Source organism: Gigantopelta aegis, chromosome 2 (assembly GCF_016097555.1).
Source record: "Gigantopelta aegis isolate Gae_Host chromosome 2, Gae_host_genome, whole genome shotgun sequence".
In the NCBI taxonomy this organism is placed as follows: Eukaryota; Metazoa; Mollusca; class Gastropoda; order Neomphalida; family Peltospiridae; genus Gigantopelta; species Gigantopelta aegis.
In genome coordinates, this window is record NC_054700.1 from 23,017,912 (window position 1) to 23,040,387 (window position 22,476).

At 37.6% G+C, this 22,476-nt stretch overlaps 1 protein-coding gene across 7 annotated transcripts in view; it reads right to left on the minus strand.

Annotated features, from left to right (window-relative positions):
- Positions 1-19,893, minus strand: part of LOC121382770 (ras-specific guanine nucleotide-releasing factor 2-like) — a 321,414-nt gene extending 301,521 nt beyond the window's left edge. For all 7 annotated transcript variants that reach the window (XM_041512366.1, XM_041512375.1, XM_041512410.1 and 4 more), the window contains exon 1: positions 18,465-19,893. In XM_041512366.1, coding sequence (XP_041368300.1) covers positions 18,465-18,737 — 273 coding nt within the window. In that variant the 5' untranslated portion in view covers positions 18,738-19,893. The remainder of the gene's footprint in view (positions 1-18,464) is intronic.
- Between the last annotated feature and the right edge of the window lie 2,583 nt (positions 19,894-22,476).

Consider the following 22,476-nt stretch of genomic DNA (forward strand, 5'->3'; position numbering starts at 1 on the left):
AGTAGTAGTATTGGTATGCACTGTTTGTGTATTTCCTTAAATTAATGGGACATTTGTATTAATTTCGTTGTTCTTAATTTAAATACTTTATGCAAACATTTGAGATGCATTAATAATAAGACCTGTTGATTTAAGTGAAGACGAGAATTAAGCTGAATTGATACGATTATATCAATCTAATTAAAATTAGCTCCACTATTACATGTGGATCTAAAGACAGCCAGTTGGAGCTCATGTCCACCAATCAAAACCTTACTTGCAGAATCCTGCCAGTGATTTAAAACTAACAACACTGCGTAGTCCCCAATGTCCAGGTAACATTTCGTCTGTAAATAATAATTTAAATATTGACCAATCACACTTCGCCTTTTATAACATTATTTGGGAGCATACAAATTCTAAAAATATCGGGCGAGTCTATTTTAGGGGCCGCAGTACAGCGAACCATACCAATACGTACGGGGTGGGTTATCAGTCTTCAATTTTACATTAAAAATTATTTATTTATTTATAAAATAAAAATAAAAAAAATCAGTCTTCAGTTTTACATTACAAATTATTTATTTTATAAAATAAAATATGTTTTAAGGCATTCGTAATTCACACGAAACATGTCGTATACCCTCAGGATAATTCGGAATGTTTTCAAATTATTTTTAAATCACTGGCAGGATTCTGCAAGTAAGGTTTTGATTGGTGGACATGAGCTCCAACTGGCTGTCTTTAGATCCACATGTAATAGTGGAGCTAATTTTAATTAGATTGCGATTATATTTAATCGAAATAACCTGTACCAAGGCTATGTTCGTACATTCGGTTACTTCCGTTACCGACTAAGCTGTTCGGTGGTAGCTAATCAGGGGAAGGAACTCTATTACAAAAGCTTTTCCATAATTTCTCGATGTTTTTCGGAAGGGAATTACATGTGCAAAATGTATCGTATAATAAATAGTACGTAAACAATGTGCAAGGAAGGAAATACTCTTGTTTGGTGATGTCCTCTTTTATTTTTACTTCTTTTTTTTATTATTATTTTTTTTTTTTTTTTTTTTTTTTTTTCCAGTTTAAGAGAGAAAAAATTAGGGTCGGGGGACTAGGGACGGTCGGTCGACCGGAAACACACCTATTTTTTTGTTTGGCCTTATCTATACTGTCGTCTGTATATGTGTATGGATACTTTATTAACGTGCCTATCTCCACACACGGTTCAGGCACGTCTATCCCATGCCCAGTCTCTGGCATGGCCAATGGCTGGGCGTCGGACAGAAGGTATTTAAATTAAGGAGTCAATTTTGAATAATTTAAAAAAGAGATCTGATGTGGGACAAAACATTTTGATGGTGTCATCAAAAGAATAAAACTACCAAAAATCTATTCTAATAATTTAATTTATTACATGCCAAATTTAGATGGGCGGTCTAAAAAGCATTATTTATACATTAAAAAAAAAAAAAAAGGTAAACTACTAAGCCCAGGATTGGTTGAAGAGGGTTGGGCTTTGAGGCAAGGAAAGATTATTGGTACTTGATGTTTCCCCTAGGGGCATTCCGGTCCCATCGAAAGCTTCAGTATGGCGGGATGAGGGTGGGGGTGGGGAGGGGGGGGGGGGGTAGTCAACCCTAGCTGAACCTACGACCGAAACCGCCTACGCCTAACGCCCCCTAATTACCAGCCCCCACCTCCACCATGCCCAGTCTACATATTATGTATGTGTAACATACCTGTTTTATAACATGTCAGTAATTACGTTAATAAAAGGTGCATGGGATATATACACCAGGCGTTCATTATACGAACAGGTAGGCGGCATTGGTACATCCTGGGCATTCTATTAATATTAATTAGCGTGTGCCAACACTCATTAAAGGTGTGCAACAGGTGTTCAGCTTTAGCGACACATATTCTGGCCTTTGTAGCCCAGTGGTTGAGAGCATATGATTGTGTGTGTGGTGGGGGGGGGGGGGGGGGGGGGGGGGGCAGACAGAGACAGAGCCTTTGTAACTCAGTGGTTCACAGTAGGAGGAGACAAAGACAGAAACAGACTGAGAAAGAGAGGCAGAAAATACACAAACAGATAGAGACATAGTATTCAAAATCTATCCAATTTTGGTCTGTTACAAGATTTTACCAAATGTTTTTCTCCATAATCATACACCGTCGTTGTACAAACATAGCGCTAAAATAACAAATTAACATCGTACACCTGTGTAAGAAATAATAATATTAAAAAATATATATAGAGAGAGATTTGATATAACAGTCTTAAATTTGACATGAAATTGCAATGTGGAAAACCGTTATACACGACATCGAAAAATAACCAAAACCTCTTAATTGAAACATATAATTCTACATTTTGATTATTTATTTAGTTTTAAGACAAGTATTGCATTAAACATATACCTAGCGGCTAAGTGCACGAAAACCACACGGTATTGCCACCTAAATTATCTAATAAAAACAGTAAATTGCGTAATATTCTAATAATGGTCAGAAATCGCTTCCTAAACCCAAGTTGAGCATGTTTGCTATAATGGATAAAACCGCCTTAAGGGATAAAGGCCGAGGTGGTATAAATGTCAAAATGTTAAGCGAGATGAACCTAGACATTTGTTTCGTTGGAATATATTACGCGACATGATAAGCTTTCTATATCAAGCGGGTTTTTTCTTCTTTTACTCGTATATACAAATAGATAACCGGTACACACGTTTCTAAAAGTAACTTTATTTTGATGACTATGAACCGTATAAAATTTGTTTTGTTTAATGACACCACTACAGTTTAAGTAGTTTATTATTTGCCAAAAAAAACCTAGAACACATTGATTTATTAATCATTGGCTATTGGATGTTAAATATTTGGTAATTTTGACATATAGTCTTAAAGAGGAAACCCGCTAAATGTTTTCATTAGTAGCAAGTGATCTTTTATATGCACCATCCCACAATGAGGACAGCACATACCACAGCCTTAGATATATCAGTCGTGGTGCACTGGCTGGAACGAGAAATAGTCCAATTGGCCTACCGACGGGGATCAATCCCAAACTGACGGAGCATCAGGTGGGGCGCTTTACCACTAGGCTATGTCCTGCCCTGAGAGGTATAAAGTGACTACACCAACTTCTCTCTCACGGACTACACCAACTTGTCTCTCACTGACTACACCAACTTCTCTCTCACGGACTACACCAACTTCTCTCTCGCTGACTACACCAACTTCTCTCTCACGGACTACACCAACTTCTCTCTCACTGACTACACCAACTTCTCTCACACTGACTACAAACCATTATCCCAGTGGTCTAGACACTGGCACTGACTACAAACCATTATCCCAGTGGTCTAGACACTGGCACTGACTACAAACCATTATCCCAGTGGTCTAGACACTGGACAGACAGTCGAGATAGCTGATATTTTTTACTTAGTACACTGAACGTGTAATAATAGCAATAACAACAACAACAACAACAACAATAATAATAAATAAATAATAATAGAAAACATGCTTGGCTGAAATGTATTTTGGGCTATAGCTTTTATTAAGACATAAACAAGTTTGATTTTTAATTACTAAAAACACTACAAACAAAAAATAAATAAGGCATATATTTTCCAACTGAAGAAACTCTTTATTACCTATTTCAAAGATAATGGTTGCATTAATATTAATTGTAGTCCAATACAGAGCTATAAAAACATGCTGTTTTCGGGGCGGTAGAGTAATATCACGAAATGTCACACAGTGATTGGTTTCTTTCCTGTAACATCAAACAGCCGTCACAAGTAAGTAAACAAGTTTATCATGAAAGGAAAATACATAAAGATGTCATTCTGAGATCAAGCAGTTTCTTATAGTCTCTATCTCGCCTTTACATCTTTTTACGTATTTTACTAATGAAAAACACAAACACAAAGGGAAGGAAAAGACATCTCTGCCGAACGACACCTCAGCACACTTGAAAATACAGCTATTTGGTGTTTAATATATGGGGTTTTCGACACATCACTGAAACATCGCCGACACACACACACATGCATGCAAACACACACACACGCAGAGAGAGAGAGAGAGAGAGAGAGAGAGAGAGAGAGAGAGAGAGAGAGAGAGAGAGAGAGAGAGAGAGAGAGAGAGAGAGAGAGAGAGAGAGAGAGAGAGAGAGAGAGAGAGAGAGAGAGAGAGAGAGAGAGAGAGCAGGCCCTTTGGCCCAAAACACACCGGGGTTGGGTCTGGCGAGTATGGTGCCAGTCCAAAATGAAATGCATTGAATCGAATGTGACAAAACACGTGCTGACCTCAACTACAGATCTGACAGACGTCATAGAACATGCGCTATATTTTCACACTGCCAGACTGGCACCTGCACAAAATTCGAAACTTACTCATTCATTTTTCTTAATAACCAACAAGATTTCTCATATGTATTGTTGATATTTATAGAAATAAATGTATCTAAAGATATGAACGCATTATTATATTGATAACACGTTATAGTTACAGACCCAGACTACAAAATACACCAGAAATGATGTCTGTGCCACAGTTGCCAAACCCAAACCCATACCCAGACCCAGATGTTTTGGACCTTTGAGTGTCAATATGGCGAAACCTGAAACGGGAAAGAACCAAATCAGAATGATCGATTTAAAAAAAACCCCAAGAAACAAGGATGCGCTGCAATCTATGTTTGATGATAATACTTTGCCGGTTAAACGCCAAAAGGCGCCAGGCGCCATCTATTTTTAGAAACGGGGTCACAGCAGTGCACGTTGTTGTGCAATATCCTATTGTTCTATAAATAAAGTGCGCGCGTCACCCATACTGACTAGGTCAGAACACTCTATAGTAAATACACGATACCCTTTTAAATCGGATGACAGGTGCTTGCACCTGCGTATTGTATTAATATTGTTTGTCAATGACTTCTTGAATAATTAGTACAAGTGTTATTTCAGTGCATGGTGTTGTGCAGTGTCCAATTATTCTATAAATAAAGTACGCAACACCCCGAATGCATGGCTGGGTCTATTCGGGTCACGCTGTAGTAAACTAACGCTACGGGCCGAACCGAGTCACGAGTGCTCATACCCTGCTTATTGTATTGACATTGACAATGACTTCACAGATAATAAGGTCACATTCAGACGTGAGCAGTCCGCTTTTCTATACATTCATTTAAGAGTGTTGCAAATATTATGAAAACATTGTATTGTAGGCAACTGTTTACATTCGATATAAATATTACCAACAATTTATTTTTATCTCATTAATCTATAATCATGCCGAGAGAAGGGTGGACAGAATATTTGTTGAATATTTATTTTAATCCAAAACACCCAGCTTCTTTTTCGGGAGTAAATAAACTGTACCGTATTGTAAAAAAGGAAGGGAAATTTGATATTAGCTTACACCATATCAAACGGTGGCTTGCTTCGCAAGACGCCTACTCGCTTCAGCGATCGTTGCGCTACAAATTCAAAAGAAACAGGCTCGTGGCGAGTGGACTGAATGCACGATGGGATGTTGATTTAGCAGACGTTTCTAATATTGAATTGGATAATGACGGTGTGAAATTCCTGTTGATATCTATCAATGTTTTTACAAGATATCTATGGGTTGAACCCATGAAAAACAAACAACCAGAATCTGTCATTAAAGCACTGAAGAAAATATTTGCCACTGCACCTTTACCAGGGATTATTAGATCAGATAAAGGCCGTGAATTCAATAATAAAAAAAGTGAAATCATATTTGAAAGACAAAGATATAACATTCTATGTCACTCAGAATGAGACCAAAGCATCATATGCTGAGAGAGTGATCCGGACTCTGAAGGTTGCTATGTACAGATATTTTACATATAAACAGACTTATCACTACCTGGATATTCTACAAGATCTAGTAGATGGTTACAATCATAGACCACACAGGTCATTAAATCAGCGATCACCTTCAGACATCGACGAGCAAAATGAAGCTATGGTGTGGAAAGAGCAGTACATCGATCTTTTGAAAACAAAGTCTAAAACTAAAAGGAAACCTTTCAAATTTAAGGTTGGGGATCAAGTGAGAATTTCTCATTTGAAATACACCTTTCAAAGAGATTATCAAGAAAAATGGACTGAAGAAATATTTATAATTAAGAGAAGATACTACAGAGATGGTTTTCCTATATATCAAATGAAAGATTATGCAGATGACCCCATTGAAGGTAGCTTCTACGAAAATGAGTTACAGCAAGTCTTCAAAACGGACAATAACATTTGGAAGGTGGAGAAAGTGCTTAAGAGAAGAAAGAGGAGAGGTGAGAAACAGGTGTTTGTTAAGTGGATGGGCTATCCTAAGAAGTTTAACAGCTGGATTCCAGAAGCAAATCTCCAGTTGGTATAAATAATAGCGAGTGTTGTATTTGAGTTAGTTTATACCTGAACATCATGGGATCAACATCGTGTCCAGATTGTCAGAAAATGTTTTCGAGGAGGGATGCCATGCTCAGACATAGACAGACCAGTCATTCACCATCATCACCACCACCACCACCACCACCACCACCATTATCACCACCACCACCACCACCACCACCACCACCACCACCACCACACCACCACAAGGAATACAAGCTCAGCAGGTACCAGATGAAGAACCGTTTTATTTTACTATACCTTCCAATGTCATTTTCGTGGGCCCTAGTGGATGTGGGAAGACAATGTTTATGTATCATATACTTCGGAAAGGACTCATCAAGCCAACACCTAACAACATTGTATGGTGTTACAACGAGTGGCAACCCCTTTATGATACTATTCGTGAGACCATGCCTCAAATTCAGTTTGTGAAAGGTATCCCTTACAACCTGCAGGACAACAACTACTTTGATGCACACAACAATAATGTTTTAATTCTGGATGATCACATGACCGAGGCCAAGGATGATAAACGTATTTCTCAACTTTTTACTCGTACTTCACATCACAAGAATGTCATTAATTTTTTACTGTTACAAAATTTGTTTCCGAGAGGCAAAGAGTCACGTGACATTGCTCTGAATTCACATTTTGTGACTCTGTTCAATTCACCCGTGGACAGACAACAAGTGAACTTGTTTGCAAGAAGAATTTTTCTCAACAATACTGATCGTTTTATGTCTGTGTATGAAGCAGCTGTTCAACAACCTTATGGCAATCTGACTATCGATTTACGACCTTCTACCTCTGAGAATGAGAGACTTAAACCTAATGTTATAACTACTAGTGACAGTGTTTCTCAACAACCTATAAAAGAACCATCAATTCGAGAGTCACCTCAGTTGAATAGTAACAGTCATCCTGTGAACATCAAACACAACAACTTAAACGACGTGAGAGAAACTTCTGAAGTTGACAGTGAATTTAATTATAGTGATACTGAGGATATTGATACAGTTGTCAACATGCCTTCCTGTGACGAATGCGGTATTTTGTTTGAGAACAACCATGATCTTCAACGTCATGTACGAACCTGGTGTCCCGAAAATGGGGGTCAACCTTTAAGGAAACGAGCCAAACTGGATGAAGAACCCATCAATACCGATGTAAAAGATTCCAAATTGGATTACAAAGAATGGGAAGCTGCTGGTCTGACAGAGATGTGGAAGTTGACCTTGAAAACTTGTAAAGAAAGCATTCAGGCAAAGAAAGAAACTTATGAAGATCAAGGGAAGTCTGAAAGATGGATTGAAAGGAAGTTACAAAAATGTTGGGAAAAAAACTTTCATTGACAGAATGGTTCGAGCCCTACAGTTGTGACTTATTTCAGTGAAGCACCCTGTTTCAAAACCATACTGTCTAAAGTGAAGAATATGGACCCTGAGACGGACCCAGATGTAATCTCTACCAAGATTGAATTGTGGATGAAACCCAATGTCAAAGATATACTGTCCCAGATAGATTTTTCTGAAGCTGAGGACTTAGTCAATGATCAAGAAGAAGAAAATGAAAATGATACAGATACTGAATAGTTTTTTGTATATGTACATGTAAGATACAGTCAAGAGTTTCCCTTTATCCTTGACACGTATCATAATACATGTATGTTGAGAGAAATAAAATACATTGTAGTAGTCAAGCATTTCTCTTGTTATTCATTTATTGTATTAAGTTAAATAAAACAAAAAAACAAAAACAAAAGCATTAAACAAGTGAAGTTTATTACAAGAAAAACTAAATCTATTTTATTAAGAGGGTACCATATAAAAAGGTTAACATATATACATACATGAAAATCATTATAAGGTATGAAGTGGTTCTCATTTACAATAGACAATATTATGCACATGTGGTTTATAGCCTAATCAATGATTCCAGGATGAGTACGGTAGTGTCCATGGGCTAGAGTATGGATTCCATCTTCAAGGACATAGCGTTTGTCATCGTAGGGAGATAAACTTATCTTGTTAGTAGCTACACTGTACAGCTGATGATTCACACTCTGAATATTAGTCATGCTATGTCTCAGTTGGGAATGTTCAAACAAACATTTCTTATACATAGTATGCTTCAGGACCTTTTTTATCACAGTTTTACTAACACCTTTAGCTATTTTTTTCTCTTTCCCCTCATACAAAACCGAATACATTTTCGGTCTAAGACCTACAAACTCTTCCATGACAGATCCCCCAAGCTCATCCTTCATTTTACCTAACACTTTGGCATTTACAGTAGAGAAGAGAGGGTGAGAGAGATTATAGTTACTTGTGTCAAACAAGTTGGCATGTTTCTGAAAATCAGAATAGATATCTTCTGTTTCTACCTCATAACACAGTGAATCTGTATCCGTGAATAAAAGCTGGACTTTATTACCATACTTTGCTCTCATGAAATTATAGTGAAATTCATACATAACAATTTTAGACATGTCTAGAATTGAAAATCCGGCATAGATAGGCTGATTAAGAAACGATAGTGGCTTTCTTAAGATGAACTGCAGCCAAATCAGGGTTAAATATTTTAAAGCCTTCAAATGTGGGTTTAGCACAGAGTTTCTTTAAACGTTTCTTTGAATTTACCAGCTCCACATTCACATGTTTTCTTACATTCATCATGCTTCGACCAAAACAGGAGTTGTTCATCAACTTAAAAAAAGCTTTTTCAGTTTCATTTTTAGACTGCTTTCTTTTTTCCGTGTTGAAATCGATATAGGTCTTTAACCATGGAGACTGTCTAAACTGAATCGCTCTATGGATCTTTGTCAACTTTATTCCCTGTCTGAGATAGAATTGTAAGTTTCTGTAATGTAGTACATATTTCTCTTTATCATTGAGGTTTGGAACTAGTTTTCGTACAGGCCGACCTGTAAGACAAAGTTTATCTCTCAGCTGCTGTGAGTGAGGAGAAAGCATAGCATCAGTGACTAGCATAGATTCAGGGGCCAGAGGGTAGTCACTGTGACAGTCATGTAATTCTGTGGGGTATTCAAGATCCACCTCCAAAATATACCCTGTGTTTGAATTCTCTGTCACAGTCATAATGTCAAGACTGTCCAAGTCTTTAACCCACTCGAAATCTCTTTCAGGGAGGTATTGGGACATGCTATGTCCATACAGGTTATTAGCATCCAAATACATAAGATAGGTGGAGGGTTCATTTTCATTAAATGTTTCAAGATAAGGATTGTTAGCTTTGGAAAACTTTTTTGATATCATTGAAATTCCACCTCTTAGACCATGCTCTATCATAAGATGCATGTCTAAATCTGTGAGAAGTTCAAGTTCCACACCTCCCATCTTGAGCATGGCATCCCACCCTACACCGGGTAAAGTGAAATAATGAGCACTATCCAAATCATAATAATCTAAGCACATGTTTCTAAAATTTTCAAATACATCTGCCAAGAGAAGAACATCTGTTTTCATGTACAAATCGTGGTACTCTCCCATGGTTTTCAAGTCAAACGTTGTCCACACCTGATGAGCATGCTCATAATCCTCGTCCGAGATATCACTATCAGTTAAAATATTATATAAACACTCAGCTTGAGCAGGGAGCTGAGACATGTTAAATTTAGACTCGTCATCCATAAAGTCATAAGGGTATACACCTTTTCTTAGAAGTAAGCTGATTTTCTGTTCATCTGAAAATTCTTTTGTGAGTTGAGTGAATTTATCACTACCGTCTGCTTTCAAATTAGTAACCAGTGTCTCAAGCGATGCGTTCAAAAACTGAAGTGAGTCTATGAAACCGCAAACTGCCAACAGAGAATGATATGTATTTTTCCATGTTGTTGGCTAGACAGTGTAGTTTTTGTTTAACAGATTTATCCAAATACCTCATGATCAGGTGGCTATCATAACCTTTAAGGTTGTGAAAAACAACAGGAATAAAGAACTCGTTAAGATTGCTCTGTTTCCCCTTATTCCTCCTAAACTGGTACTGTAAATTGCATTTATTGTGTGCAGGACCCCTATAAACTCCAGTCAAATGATCATGGTCGCGAACTCGGTCTGACCCTAGCTTTCCTTGACAAATATGACATGTACTAGCGGTTCTAAATGTTCTCTCATCCTCTACTGTCAATTTCATTGGTTCCACAATTTTTAACATTTCTCCAATATTCTTACTTTCTTCTAATAGATGATCAATGAAATTATTAATAACATTTGGGCCCCTATATACAACAGCAGGTTTGTAATACGAAGGATCAGAGCTAACAACTTTATAACAGAAGCCAGATGGTTCATGCTTTTGATACTTTGTAGTGGTTGAAAAAGTGGGGTCATTAACACAGCCACTGATTTTTCGCGTAAGAGACTCAAAATCCGCAACAATTATGTACGGTACTCTTAACTGTTTGCGAATACTATTAAACTGAACCCACTTGTTGTCTTCTGTGGGGAGTTTTACTTTCTGAAGACCATATGAATTGCAATATGGTGTGTGATCATCTAACAAATCTTGTCTAGTAAAACCATGTAAACAAGAACGACAATAAAATGTTTGATGTCCATGTTTTGTTCTATTTCCCATCAACCTACTGAAATTGCGAATGAGACAAAAGTGTCTCTTTTCCCCCTGGCTGAGTAGCATTAAATCTACCTCAATTGAACATTTGAATGCACTTTTGTGTAAGGGAAATACACCATCATTCTCATCAAATCCAAAGACATTTACTGAAATACTGTTTAGTTTTTCGAATTTTGCTAATTGTGATAAGGGAATGGGCATATCAATTCCATCTAAATTTAGTTCAGTTTCATAAGGTTCATATTTATTTACCCTGTTGGCATGATGTTTGAAAGATAATGGGTGCAGAGCTGCTAAAACAGACCAAATAAAACATTTCTGATCTTCGTTCTGAATGTTCAGTATGGCTTTTTTGTCTGCAAGGACTCTAGGAAGAGGGATATAGCTACTACCAGTCAAAGGAATATATTGAGCTGTATTAACTTCCAAATGTATGATATGATCGATAGCCCATCCACTCCCTTCAGCTTGAAATTCTTGTGATGATGTGTACAATTTTTGAAATCCCTCTGCTAATTGTTTCTCCAATTCAGAGAAATTAGTGGTTAAAAAATTAGTAGTTCTAAGTATAGGTTCTGCCAATATACTTTCATTGTTTTCATCATATTTGATAAATTTCAATTTTAAAGTTAAAAACCACTTCATACCTTTGTTTGCTGTTAAGGAATTATGCAAAATCTGTAAAATATTAAATTGTTCATCAGCTAAGAACTGAAGAATGTCAACATCATTTTCTCGGTTGGGTGTCAGTGTTGTCGTTGAAATTGCCCCCTCGAGTGCATCTATACGGCCCGCTCCAACCTGGTTTCGTCTTTCTTCGTAGCGTTCACGTCGGTGGATACACCTATCGCACTGGTTGACCCGTTGACTGTAAAACCGCTCGGGTTTTGGTCTGTGACACTGGCTGCATTCCCGACCTTTTGTTGAACAACCCTCACAAAAGTGCTTACCGGGAAGTAAACATTTCACGTGACCACACCAATTACACTTTTCTAGCCGAGCTGGTACATCACTAGGGTCGAGGTTGTTGTTGACATTGTTACCGAGAGGCCGTAGGCACTGTCGTTTGGCCTGTTGGTTGGCTTCTGACGATGTCCGTTTTAGTGTACATCGATGACTGTTATAGTTATCCAGACGGGTAAATGAATGTCCACATTTAACACACTGGAATCGTTCATTCCCATGGACTGTACGGGTGTGTCGCAGGAGGTCTTTATTCCACTTAAAGCAGCGCTGACAAACGTTGCAAACATAGCCGGCTTTTGAAGGTGTATTTTCATTGTTAAAAATCAGTTCTTTAGATAGTAACTCAATGCGTTTAAGGTTGACTTCTTGACATTCTTCCAGGTTGTGGTCATGAGCCCATGCTTCAAGTTCCTGTACTGAAGTTACAGTATTTAAAAATTGCCGTTTATCTGCCATTTAAATAAATAAACACCACGCTCGCTGTCTCGCTTGCTGTCTATGAATGAAATGATTTACAAATACAAAATATACACTCTTATATACATTTGTTAATGAAGTGGTTAAAACCAGCTTAAACCGGATTGTACCAGTTCTAATATGCTTAATATCAATACACGTATGCGCAGATGCATGCAGCTATGATGAGATAGAGTCAGTGACAGTGACCTGGTTAAGCTTAACAACCTGGCGTAACACACGTCTGTTTATAGGTTAGTAGTGTTATCAAAAACATTTCGTCAATTCGGATGACTTGTTTAAGTTATACCACCTTTAAATGAGTGTACATAAAAAGACGTATAGTTAGTTTGGTATGACATGATTTTAAATAATTATTTTAACACCATGTTAATATAATAGACATACGGAGACACTCGCGGTCAGTTAAGCGCACAACACCGCGTGACCTAGTTAGACCCATGTACACATTCCAGCAGATCACAATAGACCCGGTTTGGCACACGACTGTTTGTATTACAACTTCAGATACAACTACATACATCGTAAGAATATAAAACTAAAACATCATTATTGTTTTAAATAGCGCTGTACGAGTTGGATTTCAACTAGTAAGCTGGCGAAAATAGTGAAGTACATACACTGTAACAGTGACCTGGTTAAGCCTAGCCAACTGGTGTACACACAGCCAGTTTGTAGGTCAGGAATGTTATTGTGCACTCTAGTCGATTCAGGTGGTCGGTTTTGAAGTTATACCATATTTACCCACATTTAAACTAATGATTAGAGAGAGGTATGCATGACATCTTTTTAAATAACTATTTTTAAAGTCATATTAATATAAGATAATAACAGACAAGAGCAGCCACTGTGAGATTCAGTTGTTCAGTGTAAACCAGAACCAGCGTGACCTGATTAGACCCATGTTTTGAATAATAATAAATGTCTGACAAATAATCCTTGCCTCTTCACTACATATAATTTTAAAAACAAACGCTGTATTAGTTTATTTAAACCAAAAACAGTAAAGTGCATACACTACAACAGTGACCTGGTTTTCGGCCGATAGCGTGTATTTACTACAGCGTGACCCGAATAGACCCAGCCATGCATTCGGGGTGTTGCGTACTTTATTTATAGAATAATTGGACACTCACAACACCATGCACTGAAATAACACTTGTACTAATTATTCAAGAAGTCATTGACAAACAATATTAATACAATACGCAGGTGCAAGCACCTGTCATCCGATTTAAAAGGGTATCGTGTATTTACTATAGAGTGTTCTGACCTAGTCAGTATGGGTGACGCGCGCACTTTATTTATAGAACAATAGGATATTGCACAACAACGTGCACTGCTGTGACCCCGTTTCTAAAAATAGATGGCGCCTGGCGCCTTTTGGCGTTTAACCGGCAAAGTATTATCATCATATGTTGACAAAAGTTAAAATTGGTTTAGTGCAACGACACCAGTAAAGCAGATTGATTTATTAATCATCGGCTATTGGATATCAAACATTTGGTAATTATGACATATTGTCTTAGAGAAAAAAAAACCCGCTCTACATTTTGCCATTAGTAGCAAAGGGATCTTTTGTATGCATCATCCCAAAGACATGATAACATGCATCACGGCCTTTGATATACTGGCTGAAACGAGAAATAGCCCAATGGGCCCACCGTCGGGGATCGATCCAAAACTGACCGCTCCTCTGGCAATCGCTTTACCATTGGACTACGTCCCGCCCCTCTAAGTATGATAATGTAGATGGTCTATTCTAAATGGTAAAATAATTTTTTTAAATATACTGACACTACAGCTTTAAATATTAAACCAACCTGTGGTATTTTTATTCCTCATTTTCTAATATCACGCAAAACTCGACTTAATTGCTAGCTGCCTCTTCATTCGAGCGCTATCGAATACCAGTGCTTATTAAATGCGTTATAAATACGGTGAGATCTGTTCACTAAATCACCAAACGCGTAATGAAGTGCAATTTGGCGAATATATGTCATAAAAAGTCGCTAATGTGAGAATGAACGTATAACGTGTACCGAGCCATAGAATGAACTGCAGTATAACGTGTACCGAGCCACAGAATGAACCGCAGTATAACGTGTACCGAGCCATTTCTGTGCTGCCCTTTGTAGCACTATCGGCCTGATCAGATGCATTTTATTATACCTGCACTAGACATAACACTTAGTGATGTTCCAATTATCTATTGTTATCGAGCATCGATCGGTTTAGCTCTACCTATGTGATGGTCGATTACAACAATACATAATCGATTGTGTGGAAAGAAATCAACTGTAATCGTAACCTCCAGTTTATATGTTTCTTTTCATGTGTACATAAATGAAAGGGATATTAAATAGTTATTAAAGGTAAAATTAGCCAATTATAGGTTGAACACTCCAATAAATACATTGTAATCATTCTTACGTTCATATAATTCTAACACATTGTGTAATCAAAAGTTGATCGATTTCTGCAAACCGATTATAACCATTGCTCAATGATGAACTTCCAACCGATTTCCAACATTTGCAGAAATACTATTTACAATTGGTTATACAGATATGTATTTTGAACAGCTGGTGACACTAACAAACATACATCTAGTATAATGGCCACCCATTTAGACACATTTCAGCGATGTCAGTTTTGTAAAGGTCAACTCATAAAGTATGTAACTTCTTCTACTGATCGGTTTAGAAAGGTTCGACTTTACATTAAGTAGTAACCTGATAGCCGTTCTATAGAAACAAAACCTTTCTAGCAGAATGTATCGGTTTAAACTGTGATTTCACTATTTGTGACACACCATTTACATAATCGATTAGCTTGCCCTTTTCTTCACATGCACAGTGCGTGAAAAATAACTTAACAGTATATCAAATGTGTCTGTTTCTTCACAAACGCAGTGCAAGAAAATAAAATTCATAAATTTTGTTCGACTCCGAGGCCTTAAACCTTTTTTCTTATGAAGGAGTGGGGTAGGTGGGGTGAGATATTACGTTGAGATATATAGTGGAAGTGTATATCAAGATCACGCCATGTGATGCTTTATATTAATAGGCATATTACTTTATTATACTATAACCGTCTGGGATCGGCGTTTCCTTTCGGCATACCTTTGAGTAATGTCTCGCAACTGTTACAATATTATAATACACTCATTCGTGCACAGTAAAACATATCCAGTGTTCGCTATAGGCAGATGTGTGTTAAATAATTAATCTCTCTAAACGTAAAACGTGATCATCAGTAGGGGTGGGGCGTAGCCCAGTGCTAAAGCGCGGTCGGTCTGGGATCGATCACCGTCGGTGGGCCCATTGGACTATTTCTCGTTCCAGCCAGAGCACCACGACTGGTATATCAAAGGCCGTGGTCTCAGTACTGCCCTGTCTGTGGGATGGTGCATATAAAAGAACCCTGGCTGCTAATCGAAAAGAGTAGCCATGAAGTGGCGACAGTGGGTTCCTCTCTCAATAGTTGTGTGGTCCTTAACCATATGTCTGACGCCATAAATAAAATGTGTTGAATGCGTCGTTAAATAAAACATTTCTTTCTTTCTTTTTAATCATCAGTAGCTTGATAAAATAGATGTTAAATGACACTCCAGCACAAAAACGACATCGGCTATTGGGTGTCAAACTATGGTAAATGTAAACATTAAATGAAAATTCAACAGTTAAATTAAAACAGTGTAAAGAACTGTGCACAAAATACAAATATCACAGATAGATAACATATCAGTAGCTTGAAGGCAGATGATTAAAACGAAGAAGTAGAAAATGTAGAAAAAGAAGAAGAGAAAGAAGAACAACAACAAAGAAGATGAGAAGGACGAGAAGAAGAAGGAACAGGAGGAAAAGATGAAGAAACAGAATAAAAAGAGAAAGAAGAAGAAGAATACCCGATATCATCATTGTGTTGACAGTAAATATATTTTTAACGACACCACTAGTGCACATTGATTAATTAATTATCAGCTATTGGATGTCAAACATTTGGTAATTATAATTGGTAGTCATCAGAGGAAACCCGCTACATTTTTCCTAATGCAGCAAGGGATCTTTTATACGCATTTTCTCAGAGACAGGAAAGCACATACCATGGCCTTTGATCAGTTGTTCACTGGTTGGAACGAGAAAAAACAATCAGTTGAATGGATCTACCGAGGAGTTTTGATCCTGCGACGCAAGCACCTCAGGTGAGCGCTCAACCGACTGAGCTAAATCCCGCCCCTGTTTTGACAGTAATTCATGTGTGTATGTCATCAAGATTTGGTTGAAACTTCTCTTGTATTCTGTCTTGTGCAGCAATACGCAGGTTATGATGGAAACTGTTCTGTTCCAGACCAACATGCACATACATCAGCATGACATCACAGGAAAAGGAATAATAATATTGCCACACTAACTGGTTTGGTATTATTATCGAAATTCATCATTAATCTAGCTAAAACTTAGAGACAATACATCCTGAATTTGCTGCCATTGTCAGATGTTTATGACAAACAGAGCCTTTTTAACATCTTAAATAGCAAATTATAATTCAAATAATATATTCGAAAAGGCCCCTGGAAAATGGATGTGTAGACCTGTTTGTTAATGTCCCAACAGCCATGCCTAAATTAATATATAGGGCATAGAAATTACATTTGCCGCCTTGAGAGCTATATGTGCAGATACTATTTACTAAACATATGGGCCGAATTTACGAAACCGGGTTTTCTGAAATGCAGGTGTTTAAGCGTTATAAAGGTATGTAGTTATATGTGTGTGTAAGACAAAAACAGGATTTGTAAATTCGGCCAAAAATACCTGTTATATTTTGTTTCGTATTGAGATGATAAATGAATGATGATCGAAGACGATGTTTCATTGGTGTATGCCAAACAAAACATACCTGAATGCTTAAACTATAGTTAAACCTTTCTAAAGACAAAGTCAGCCTGCAATTTCGAGGTTATGGATTCGATCGGTAACTCAGTACATTTGAGCATACTCATTTTTATCCATTCTACCCTCTGGAGGAATCTCTGAGTGATCACGTGAGCACGTCAAAGACCAGACGACATTCGGCAACAAACTACGATCTAGTGAAAAGTAGCCTATGGTCAACTGAGTGTTTTTCAAATTGTCTGAAGTCAGCAAGGCTTAACAACTGAACAACAGGTAAACACCGCGGCTGACGCATAGCTTACAGTAGGGTGGTGACTGGTGGTGGTCGGACGAGGTTCGTGGGGTCTTGTTTCAAATATTAGTAAATGTCATATCGGTAGATGCGATTTCTTAACATCTGGGAGACAAATGCGACGAACGTTTAACTGACGGAAAACACAAGAATTGTTCTAGAGTGGCGATTTCTCGGCGTTTGAGAGACAAAATGCGACAAAAGTTTAACTTTTGACGTGAATTACAATAATTTTGGTAACATCGCGAACGTGTATTTGGAAATGGTGGCTCTACAAGTCAAACCAGCTTGGCGGGGCGCCAACTAGTTATGGAATTGGATAACACAGTCATAATATATTATGATCCTTGATAATTAAATACGGCTTTCATCTGTCTTACCTTATTCATTGGTCCCCGCCCTTCACAAATGTCACTTAATTAATGAACATCCACTCAGCACTGAGTGGATTGGAACCAGGGATTCGTTGCATACAAATTTATTACTCTACCAAATGAGTTAATCAAGAAAGTCCAACTAGCTATTGCCAAGTAAATGGCATTCGAATTAGGGACTCTGTATAAGATATCAATGCTGTACTATTTGAGCGAATTAGGGACTCTGTACAAGATATCAATGCTGTACTATTTGAGCTAACAGAAATTTCCATTAGTTACGGTCAAGTGAAGGAGATTCGATCCTGGGACTATCTGTATAAAAGTCCGTTTCGCTACCAACTGATTTCCACACAAGATCCACCTGTAATTAAAAAAAGTTGTCCACGGCCCTTGTATAAATGATCCAATATACTAAAAAAGAAAAGTAAGACAGAAAGATGGTACTTACCAATTTTTCGCCTTCTTTGCCTTTATGTCCTGTCGCAGGGGTGATGACGCGGTCGCAGTAACTGCCTTCCAGTAAGGCTGCTCCCGATGGACGGATGGACGAGTCGTTCTCGTAATAGAACAACACATTCTGATACAGGATGAAGTACCTCAGCTGCCATTTGCCCGTATCAGAGCTCTTCTTGTACAAGTTTCCGCAAATAGTATTCTCGTGTTTTGCTTTCCCTGCCAGGTAAAGGAGCTGACTTTCGTTGAAGCGAAGGCCTTTCTGCATTTTTCGTTTGACGTGCGCGCGCTTGCTTCCACTAGCAGGCGACTGCCGCTGACAGAACTCTAATGTACGTCTGTGTTGCTGTTGTTGTTGTCAATGTAATTCCGCGCGAATTTTGCCATACAAAAATAGTTGTTAGCACCAACGGATTTTCCCGATAATCACTGCAAACTACACAAGTGATTGTTTCCAAACAGAACACAATAGCTCAGTGCGGCATCGCTAACTTTGTATTTATCATAGAAAACTCGTAATAGCTAATACTCGCCTGGCAACGAGAATCCTGTCATTGTTGGAGGGAAAAAGGACACTAACAAACTCGACTGGTCATCGAACGAACGTCAGATACGCCGTGCATTTTCAGATGGTTAGATCACGCAGGACTCAAACACCTGTGTACAGGTGTGACATGAATACACGGTGGAATATAAAAGATACCACACACATAAATACACAGATATACACTGGTTAAATAGCCTAGGTGGCAGACGATCTGTTTGAACAACACTTGAAAGACGAAGCACAGAATTCACTGTTATCTTCTCGAGAATTATAAATTAACCTAAACGAACTTCAAATACGAAGATTTCCTCTATTTTTTCTTTTTTACGAAATAAACAATTAAAACACACATGAGGAATATTTTAAATAATTTAAAATCCTGGCAAAGCATGGTATGTGTAGAAAAATGTTCGAATTCATATTTCGTCTCTGTTTTTTCTTCACGAAATGAACCTTAAAAGCACACATTAAGTCCAAACTTAAAACAGAAATTCTATGTGATAAAATGACATTGTCGGCGTATGCATAACCATATGCTGAATACGTATATATTCTTTGGTATTACATTATAAACGTTGTCACGGGCGCTTGGTAAATATGCGATATATTACCCGCACACCTGTCGGCGAAGCGTTACATGGCCAGATAGACCAACAGCATTCGAAATGATGCGAGTACTCCACCTGTACTCCGCCACAAACCGAACACGGAAAGGTCATGAGCTCACGATACAAACTCCCGGTGCCGATAATCCAGATAATCGTCGGTGTCGTTTACTGTCCTACGAACTGCTTGCCTGATTAGTGCCCGACGCTTCAAACTTTACTTGACAACTGTTGTCTGCGCGCTGCTACGAGCGGCGGCAAAATCGACTGGGTGGCTACTGTTTCTAGCTCGTCACATGGAAAAAGCGACAGTCCTCGCGCGACGGCAGAGGGCGGTGTACGCTGTTGACGGGAATAAGCGATCTAGAGAATGTACATTTATTTGTTTTGTAAATGCGATGGTATTTTTTTCTTCTGCGCGTGTCATTTGGATGTTGGTTTATTTTTAGTACAGAAGTAGCGCTGTTTTGTGGATGTGTGTATATATCCGGTATGTGTGTACGTATGCGTATGCATGTGTGCGTATGCGTGTGTGTGATATATATATGAAAAAGGAATGTATGGCGATGAGTGTTCGTGTGTCTGTGTGTTATAGAATTATGAGATTCGCGTGCGTGTGTGTTCGTGCGTGTGTTTACGCGTGCGTGTGTGTGTGTGTGTGTGATTATGAGTGTAATAGAGAAAGTGGGGTGCGTACTGTGTGGCATGTGTATTGTGCGTAAAAAAGAACAAAACTATAAAACAAAATAAATACAACAAAACAAACAATGACAACAACAAGACAAAATAAATTACAAACAGTTGAACATTTTAAGTAGAACACTCACATATAATGGTGCAGAAACATGTGACATAAAGTATTTACACAGACTACACAGTACACACATAACCCGTACAATCCTCTTTTAGTATGTGTACCAACAAATCATTTTCCGTCGACAACAATGTAGCCAAAGGTTAAAGTTACAGTTCGTTTTGTTTAACAAAACCACCAGAGTACATTGATTTATTAAAGGGGCAGTCCTGAGTTTGCTGCAATTTTTAAGATGTTATCGACTAACAGAGACTTTTTAACGATTGTAATTACATATCAAATATATGTTTCTGCATAAACTATTAGTGAGTGTACATTAAAGTATTATGTGAAACATATGTATTTGATTTTTCCCTAAATGTAACCATCTTACTCCCCTTATTAATGATATTTTGTAAAAATCGAATTATGGCAATGGTCCATGCTTTAAAAATTAATATTACCAAGAGGATTGACATGGATTTTACTCCATCATGGTTTAGTTACGGTGATTCAATAGCCAGATTTGGTTTCTAAATATTGATATAATTTCATTTGTTATCCACTTTTGGAGAAATACGGCCCTTAAATCCGTGACAGTATGCCTTTAAACGTGTTTCTGATCGTTCTAATATTTGTACTGGTTAAATTTAATTTTATTTCCTATAAGACGACCAGAAACACATTGAATATGCTGACACTGATATTCTAAACAAGAAAATATATTTAATAAGTAAGTGTAATCGTAGAACTATTTTATTAGTCGGAAACATCTTACAATGCAGCAAACTCAGGAATGTCCCTTTAATCATCGGCTACTGGATCAAATATATCATATCACAAAACTGAATGTCAAACATTTGAAAACTTTGACACAAAGTCTTAGAGAGGAAACACACTATATTTTTCCATTAGCAGCAAGGGATCTTTTATATGCACCATCTCACAGACAGGATAGCACATACCAGTCGGGGATCGATTCCACACCGATCACGCATCAGGCTACACCCTGCCCCTTTATAGTTTAGATATATCTGGCCTGGTGATTATAAAACTTTTAGAGTCTAAAGTCAAGAATCTAATAGAGTCTGAGACAGTAATGTCATGACAACGCCATACAAATTGTATGCCTGTGACGTCATTAAAGAGCGTAGCCCAGTGGTAAAGCGCTCACTCGATATATATATATATATATATATATATATATATATATATGTATGTATGTATGTATGCATATATATATATATATATATATATATATATATATATGTGTGTGTGTGTGTGTGTGTGTGTGTGTGTGTGTGTTATTACCACAGTGTTTTTCGGTATTGTCAATATCATATATTAGGAATACAAATTGTATTATGCGAGCCTCTGGCGAACATAATACATTATTTTTATTCCTAATATATGATATAGACAATACCGAAACACACGAGGGTAATAATATCTTTATCATATAATCTCAAGCTTAATACAACGTGTTTTTTGTAAACTGTATACTCAGCTTTAATTCCAGTCAGCCAACACCTGATATTCAAATGACGTAAGAATATACATTTCTTTCTGAATGAAAATGAAGTCAAACTCGAATGACGTCAATTTGGATGTCCATACATAAGAATAAACTAGTGCTTAAGGTTTTTTGTTTTCTAAACGCTTTCAGTGTTAGGTTGCTGTTGAAATGTTTTTGTTTAATGACTATAAATGCACACGTCAATTATGGAGTGTCACCCTAGTACATTTGCTTAAACGTCAATAAACCTAGTGCCGTGACCTCGATTAATTTACATCTAATTTGCAAAGTTATCAACTTAAAGTATGTGATCTGAAAAATATCACATACTTTGATTGCACTGAAAATGTAAGATATATGATATAATAGCACTTTCTTCCACGTGATCCTGCATTTAGCTCAGTCGGTTGGATGCTCGCTTGAGATGCTTGCCTCACAGGATCGAACCACCTCGATCGATCCATTCAACTGATTGGTTGTTTTCTCGTCCAACTAGTGCACTACAACTGGTCAGTGGCTGTGGTATGTGGTTTCTTGTCTGTGGGA